The 8,450-nt window shown below is 45.4% G+C and overlaps 1 protein-coding gene across 3 annotated transcripts in view; it reads left to right on the top strand.

Annotated features, from left to right (window-relative positions):
• Positions 1-5,214: 5,214 nt before the first annotated feature.
• pcdh7 (protocadherin 7) overlaps positions 5,215-8,450 on the top strand; it is a 104,053-nt gene continuing 100,817 nt past the window's right edge. For all 3 annotated transcript variants that reach the window (XM_022760785.1, XM_022760784.1, XM_022760783.1), the window contains exon 1: positions 5,215-8,289. In XM_022760785.1, the coding sequence (XP_022616506.1) occupies positions 5,215-8,289 (3,075 nt within the window). The remainder of the gene's footprint in view (positions 8,290-8,450) is intronic.

Raw genomic sequence — 8,450 nt, 5'->3', positions numbered from 1 at the left:
TTGTTAAATTCATAGATATGTCCCTCTTTTCACTTCACTTAAATACTACAAATTCATTTGACAACCTTCATGAAAAAGTGACTTAAGTGATCTTTAATAAGGAGCTTTTTAAGCGTTTCAGCAAAGTAGGACCAAAAACTTGTACTTTCTTTATTAAAGGTACCCTGTGGAGTTTTTCTGGCAGCTACTATGGCGCAACGTTTTTGTGAGTGGGTCCCCAGGCGAGCATGCACCGCACAGGCAACATGATGCAGATACCGGTTTCACGCGCTTCCTCTGATTGACAGTTGATGCCGGTAATGTGAAAAAAATATCTGCAGCAAGACAGTGCAGAAGAAGAAGAAGACCGCAAGCTAGCGAACACGGATGTAAATACAGCGCGACATTAAATAAAAACAAATTATTTGCCAATGTCTTATGAGGTTGCAAATACATTCAACACATTTGTGTGACCTCAAGGATACACACAATGTGTTTTTGTAAGAAACAAGAAAAACTCCACAGAGCACCTTTAATTGTGATAATTTTTTTTACCTAATGAAGATCTAATGATTAAAATGTTGTTAATGAAGTGAGTCCAAGAGACCAACAGTGTTGAAAATTCTTCTTCTTCTCAATCAAGAAGTTTTGTGTGTTATATATGTGTGTATAAACAAGTGCCAGTAGCGCAGTTGCCAAAGCCTCCTGCTTAGGTGTAAAATATGTTCGCTATCAGGTAAATATAGTAAAAACACCTACATTACAGCTCTTTTGTCATCTCCTCTTTGTCTCTGCTTCTATGAATTGCTGTTCTCCATCATATATATGTAAATATTTATGTAAAGACGTGTGTTGTTTTCAATTGCCCCGTATGGATTTTGATGGTTGTGTCCATAAAAAAATCAAATACAGAAATGAGTCAAATCAACGTAATAACAATAAGGTACAGTTTCATACTTTAACAACCAATCATTTCAATACCTCTATCCTCACATCACTGGACAACAGAAGTGTCATTTCATATCAGCAGCTGACATAATTGCGGCCGCTTTGCGCACAGTGCCACAGAACTACAATAAGCATTAACTAACAAATAAATAGGACAGGCGGACATTTCTGCTCTTATTATGTTTATAAAATGGAAACCATTAATTCGGCAGACTGTGCAATCATCCTAGTTTTTTCATTCATTCATTTTCATTTTCTCTTCCCACATTTCATTAACACTTCTGGAATGTCTGTGCATATTCTAAAGTTATAGCCTTTTTTTTTTTTTGCTGTCCACTCATTACCTAATATTTGCATTATTTATTTAATATGGAAAGGACTCAGAAATAAAAAAAATGCTTTTTTTGGGCCAAAAAAAAAAAAAGGGAACGATGTATCATCTCTTATCAGAAATTGTTTTAATTTTGTGCTATCAGTCATTGCGTGGGAGTATTAATCACTCTTTTTGAACATCTCGTTTTCAAAAACACCTCGCTCCCACTGATGAGGTCTTTGTAAAGGCGTCGAGTGCTTTCCCTGGCATCGTTTTGGACCACTCATCCACTTGAGAGCAAGACCGATGCTGCACACAAACTATGATAATGATTTTCAGTGATGATTTTTGAGATGATTTGGAGCCTTGATCTTTTTGGTTCTGATAGTAAACACCGTCTGAGAGATCACCTTCAATGCTCAATTCCACTTTGTATCCGGTTGTTCTGATCGCCTCTGGACACACTGGAGTTGTTATTGTTATTCTTTTTTTTTTTGTGAATTCTTGTTTGATCCAGTGGACTCATGCTGGTTAGCTGAAAATCCAACGAACGATTAATGGATCTTTTTCAAATTAACTTTCAGGTTGATTTGACTGAGATTTTCAGTAGGGGGAGATGTGTGTTTGTGTGATTGTGTTTTGCTTTTCTTTTTTCTTTGTTTTACTGATACACATACCTCAGTACCTATGGATAGAAAACCACGAAAAAACAAGGGGGTGTTGTACAATTCTTTATTTTACTGTTTGGATATTTACCCTGAACTAAAACATGTATAGCTGTGATGTTTCGCACTTCTTAAACTGACATGCCACTATTTGTTTCTTACTGTAAATATAATTAATATGTGAATCCTTTGCAGTTGTGAATGTCAAATACGCTTTATTTGCTTCTACTTGGACAGTTTTAAGGTGAAACTTGAACTTGTTGTGTCTATTGGGTCAAAAATAACATTTAACCTTTGACCTTTCTCTTCATAAAAGGTATATAATTAATTTACATAACATTTCCTGAACCAAACAAACTCATATTTGTCATTCTGATGTAGCATTTTTAAATTAATCTTGATGCATTAAAATGTTGTATTTTAATACTATTTTACATTCATTTAGGCTTGATCTTGTGAATTATGTGTAAATATAAATGTACCCCACCTATTATTGAACATTATTGAGCGTGGCACTATTTTACAGAGTTCTGTTTGAGAGAAACTAATCAACTAAAGGATGATAATAACTCCCACTGCCTGGAGTACATGTGCAGTATGACTGGATTTACCTTATCGCTGCTGTACTCTCCCACTGCAAGCCCTTCTGGGAGGGTTTTGGTTTTGATGTGACGATAGAGGGCGCTAGGAAGCAAGGATAAAGCCACTGCTGGAATTCAGACAGCCGTCTGAGCGAGATGCAGCTGCTGAGACTGTCTGCCCCCCCCCCCTCCCGCCTCCCTCCCTCTATCCGACTCTGTCCCTCACTCTTTCACTCACTCATTACACTCGTTCACTGTATAATTTCACAGACACACACAGCGCCGCACTGTCCCTATATTAAAACAGTAGAGCATCCCCACATCTTAAGTTGGAGAAGGAAATACATACATTAAAAGCACCGCATTTCCTATTCATATATATATATATATGTATATATATACATTTTTTTTTTTTGCTGAACACAGCGGTGCAAATGCGCATACGTGCTGTAGTGGATGAATCCACGCAAGAGCCGAAAATGTGCCCATTTACCTGCCTTTTGCACTGCGCGCCTCTGGAAGGAATCTCAGCGTGATGCTGGACAGAATGCCCTCCAGCATCACAATGAATGTGTTGCTCCACACTGTACCCATCACAAGCACTCGGGTGGCAGCTGTGGTAGGACACACACCGCGCGCACACTGATCTTACACAGGGAGTTGGGTTTGCGCAGTGGCCGCATAAGAAAGAACCCCCCCACCACCACCTCCCGCTCAGATCGTGCTGAAAAAAAAAAGCGGGGCCATGCAGAGGAGGGTGGGGAAGGGGAGGTGGTTGTTTTTTTTTCTGTCTTTATTCCTCTTTATGCAAATGCGTTCATAGTCACAGACTCAGATTCCTGGATGCTGAGTGGACTGAACGGCGTGCACGGGCGAAAAGAGACACCGAGCCCCGCCGCTGCCGCGCCGGAGAGCACAGCCACTGGCGACCACACGCATACATATTAGTAACCACAGGGAAACCACGGCACTGCGCACACAACACCCCCCCACCCCCCTACTCCGTCCCCGTGTCTCCGCGTCCCCGTCCCGTCCCGTCTGTCCTGCAGCGGCTTTGTGTTGCACGCTGCTGGGTAAGACATTCGCAACCGCATCACATCATAGCGGAAAGACAGACAACTTATGTCAGCCTCAGAGTGCGTAAAAGTTACACTCCGAATGTGTTTTGTCGCACATGGAATCTGTTGCGGCAAAAAGCCACATAAGCCCCGCATCAAACTGCACAGGCTCCACCATCCAAAAACCTTTACTACACGATGCCTGTTATTAAATAGTTTGTTGTTCTTCTTTTGTTGTTGTTTTTTTTGTTTTTTGTTTTTAAATCGGACATCTCGTCATATCTTGCACGGGATCATTAGGCAGGAGTGTGGTGGGTGTGCTCACAAAAGTGTCGCGCCACGTCGCGTGAAAACACCGGTGAAAACGACCGCATCAAGGCATCTCCACACCTCCTCTGTCCCTTTCCTCCTAATATTGTCTGCTGGCCTCTGGACCCGGCGATCAAGACCAAAGTCCGACCCTGTTTACGTGCGCCGCTGGGTGAGAAGAAACCGGAGGGGGGGGTGGAGAGAAGGAGACGGAGACGAGGAGAGAGAGAGAGAGAGAGAGAGAGAGAGAGGGGAGGGAGAGAGAGAGAGAGAGACTGCAATATCATTTGTGAATCCCTCTCACAGTGCTGCAGATAGGGGCTGCCAACACATGCGGCGCGTCTGCAGGTGAGGGGAACAGGCAACAGAATATGCTGGACACACTGAGGAATTCAACCAGCGTTTTCCAAAAACTAAAAAAAGAAAAACTGCGTCGGATATACATCTTTTTTTATTTAAAGTTTTTCTTTTCGGTTTCGCTTTCTTCATTTGAAATACAACCCTGATTTTTTTTTTTTTTTTTTTTTTTCTCTCAGGAGGTTGTGCATTGTGGAGTTGGCTCGAACACACATACACACACGCACACACACACAAAAAGAACTATATCCACTGTCTGCTGGTTGCAAGTGACTTGGAGGAAGAGAGCAGGAGAGGCAAAGCCGGACGGGTCGTTCGCTTCGCATTCACATCCTCAGGATCGGAGAGTTGACGGGCAGCCGCGCAGTCAACGCTCGCCGTATATGATGAGTTTGGAAACTGCACGGGCATTTAAATGATCCTCTGACATATGTTGGACATATCACCCAGAGAGAGGGGAATATTGCAGCCTCACCCGAGAAGGAGATTCTTACCACAAACTGTGAGTAAAGCGGCGCGCTGTGGACTCTGATCATACTTTCTTGGTGATATGATGTTCGGACTAAATGACATTTTGGCTTTTACGCGCATGAAATTCACATAGGCCTATTGGTGGCACCTTCCAGAGCGCACGGAGCCTCTCTGGTGTGCGTGCGTGTGTGTTTTTTTTAAACACCATTGCGGTTTTTCTTTTTCTTTTTTTTTTCTTTTTTTTTTTTTTTTTACAAAAACAAGGAAAGAGCAACTAACATCCAGTGCTGGAGGTGGGGAAGCAGGGGAGAGAGGGAAGCCCGTGCACTTGCTGCTTTTCACTGCAGCAGGAGCGATGTAGGAAGTCGTCCGGAGGATGAAGTCTCACACATCCCGAAACCGAGGGCTTTGCTCTTAATCAACACGATTTTTTCCCCCCCACAGTCGGACTTTCCATCAGTGATTAAATCATTATTTTTTTAAAACATTTCTTTTTTTTTCAAACCTAAGTGGACATTTTCCAGGGGAGAACAATGAGGACTACTGGTGCAGTGGACTATTTGTACTATTGCATGCTCATCCTGCAGCTTGTGCATCAGCCCGCTGCCAAGCAAGTGCTCCGGTACCGTTTGGCTGAGGAGGGACCCGCTGATGTCAGAGTAGGAAACGTAGCCGCCGACCTGGGCATTGTTGCCGGGTCCGGCGAGGTGACATTCACGCTCGAATCGGGCTCAGATTTTTTCAAAATTGACAACATAACAGGTGAGCTCACCACCAACGAGAGGCGGATAGACCGTGAAAAATTACAGCAGTGCCAAATGATATTTGATGAGAATGAGTGTTTTATAGATTTTGAAGTGTCAGTCATCGGACCAGCCCAGAGCTGGGTCGACCTCTTTGAGGGAAAAGTCATCATATTAGATATAAATGATAACACCCCGTCTTTCCCTTCCCCTGTCCTGACACTGTCTGTGGAGGAGAACAGACCCATTGGAACCCTTTATCTGCTGCCCACTGCCACAGACAGAGATTTTGGCAGAAATGGAATAGAGAGATACGAGCTTATCCAGGACAATGGGGAGAACTCAAGGCGCCTGGGCTCCTCTGGGGATTCGTACTCGGGGAAGAGGAGGTTTGAGGAAGGCGCAAGCAGGAGCAGCGTCTTCGAGCTGCAAGTTGCTGACACTACTGATGGAGAGAAACAGCCTCAACTCATCATTAAAGGGGCCCTTGATAGGGAACAGAGAGACTCCTATGAGCTCACACTGCGTGTTAGGGATGGAGGAGATCCCCCTCGCTCTTCCCAGGCCATTCTGAGGGTGATGATCACTGATGTGAATGACAACAGCCCCCGGTTCGAGAAGAGTGTGTATGAGGCTGACCTACCAGAAAACAGCTCCCCAGGCGCCCCCATCCTACAGCTCAAAGCGGCCGATGCAGACGTGGGGGTTAATGGTCAAATAGAGTATGTGTTTGGGGCAGCCACAGAGTCAGTGAGGAGGCTGCTGAGGTTGGATGAGAGCACAGGGTGGCTGAGTGTGTTGCACCGCATTGACCGTGAAGAAGTGAGCCAACTGAGGTTCACAGTAATGGCCCGTGACAGAGGCCAGCCGCCCAAAATGGACAAGGCCACTGTGGTGTTGAACATCAAGGACGAGAATGACAACGTCCCCGCCATAGAGATACGGAAAATTGGACGCATTTTCTTAAAAGATGGTATAGCCAACGTGGCTGAGGATGTGGTGGTGGACACACCCATTGCCTTAGTTCAGGTGTCAGACCGTGACCAGGGGGAAAATGGCATAGTGACCTGCACAGTGGTAGGGGATGTTCCCTTTCAGCTCAAACCAGCCAGTGAAATGGAGGGTGAGCAGAATAAAAAGAAATACTTCCTCCACACGTCTGCACCACTGGACTATGAAGCCACACAGGAATACAATGTGGTCATAGTGGCTGTGGACTCTGGAAGCCCCAGTCTGGCAAGTAATAACTCTCTTATCGTCAAAGTGGGCGACACTAATGACAACCCTCCCATCTTCAGCCAGAATGTAGTAGAGGTGTCGTTTCCGGAAAACAATGCCCCAGGCGAGAGGGTGACAACGGTGGCAGCCATCGACGCAGATAGTGGGAAGAACGCTGAAATAGCCTATTCCCTTGACTCATCAGTAAATGGGATTTTCTCTATCGATGCAGACAGTGGAGACATCCGAGTAAACAGCATTCTGGATAGAGAGCAAACAGAGCGCTACGAATTCAAAGTGATAGCCAAAGATAAGGGCATAAACACCCTTCAGGGCTCTGCAACAGTGGTTGTCCTTGTGGCCGATAAGAATGACAACGAACCAAAGTTCATGCAGGATGTGTTCACCTTCTATGTCAAAGAGAACCTTGAGCCAAACAGCCCAGTTGGCATGGTTACAGTCATTGATGCAGATAAAGGCCAAAATGCTGAGATGAGTCTTTTCATTGAAGAAGAAGAGGACATTTTTTCTATTGAGAACGACACTGGGACTATTTTCTCCACCCTATCCTTTGACCGAGAGCAGAAAACCACATACACCTTCCGAGTCAAAGCTGTGGATGGCGGTGACCCTCCCAGATCCGCCACCGCCACGGTTTCACTCTTTGTCATGGATGAAAATGACAATGCACCAACGGTCACTTTCCCAATTAACAGCTCCTACACCCTCCTTCCTCCTTCCAGTAACATCAGAACAGTAGTCAGAACGGTCTTAGCCACCGACACTGACACCGGCATCAACGCAGACCTGAACTACAGCATCATTGGGGGAAACCCCTTCAAGCTGTTTGAGATTGATGGTGGCTCCGGCGTCATTTCGCTGGTGGGGAAGCTGGAGCAGAAGCACTATGGCCTCCACAGACTGGTGGTCCAGGTGAACGACAGAGGGCAGCCATCACAGACCACCACCACTCTGGTTCATGTGTATGTAAATGAGACTCTTTCCAATTCCACAGTCGTGGAGGCCCAGGTGGCTAAGAGCCTGAGCACGTCTCTGAACACCAACATTGCCGGTGACCCCAACTACGACCTAAGCAAACAGCGGTTAAGCATTGTCATCGGAGTAGTTTCGGGCATCATGACGGTCATCCTCATTATTCTCGTCGTAGTCATGGCCCGTTATTGCCGCCCCAAGAATAAGAATGGCTACGAGGCCGGCAAGAAGGATCACGAAGACTTCTTCACACCACAGCAGCATGACAAATCCAAGAAGCCCAAGAAAGATAAGAAGAAACAGAAGTCCAAACAGCCACTCTATAGCAGTATTGTCACTGTAGAGGCCTCCAAACCCAACGGGCAGCGCTATGACGGCGTCAATGAGAAGCTGTCGGACAGTCCAGGCATGGGCCGCTACCGCTCAGTCAACGGAGGGCCCGGGAGTCCAGATTTGGCCCGGCACTACAAGTCCAGTTCGCCACTCCCCACTGTCCAGCTTCACCCGCAGTCGCCAACAGCTGGAAAAAAGCACCAGGCAGTTCAGGACCTGCCCCCTGCCAATACCTTTGTTGGCACCGGAGATAACATTTCCCTTGGATCTGACCACTGCTCTGAATACAGCAGTCAAACTATCAACAAATACAACAAACAGGTAAGAAGACACGTCTCCATGTTTTTTGTTTTTTTTCCCCCTCCACTACTCTTAAATGTCTTCTGTTTCTTCCTCTTAGTGTTCTCTCTACCATAATGCTTTCTGACAGGGCTAGTCTCAGTAGTCTTGTTGCCTTTATGGTGCTAATGTGTGTCAAGTTA

The sequence above is a fragment of the Seriola dumerili genome, unplaced genomic scaffold (assembly GCF_002260705.1).
Source record: "Seriola dumerili isolate Sdu_G_001 unplaced genomic scaffold, Sdu_1.0 BDQW01000362.1, whole genome shotgun sequence".
Taxonomy (NCBI): domain Eukaryota; kingdom Metazoa; phylum Chordata; class Actinopteri; order Carangiformes; family Carangidae; genus Seriola; species Seriola dumerili.
The sequence above is the reverse complement of the archived record's forward strand: the minus strand, read 5'-3'. Positions and strand labels throughout refer to the sequence as shown.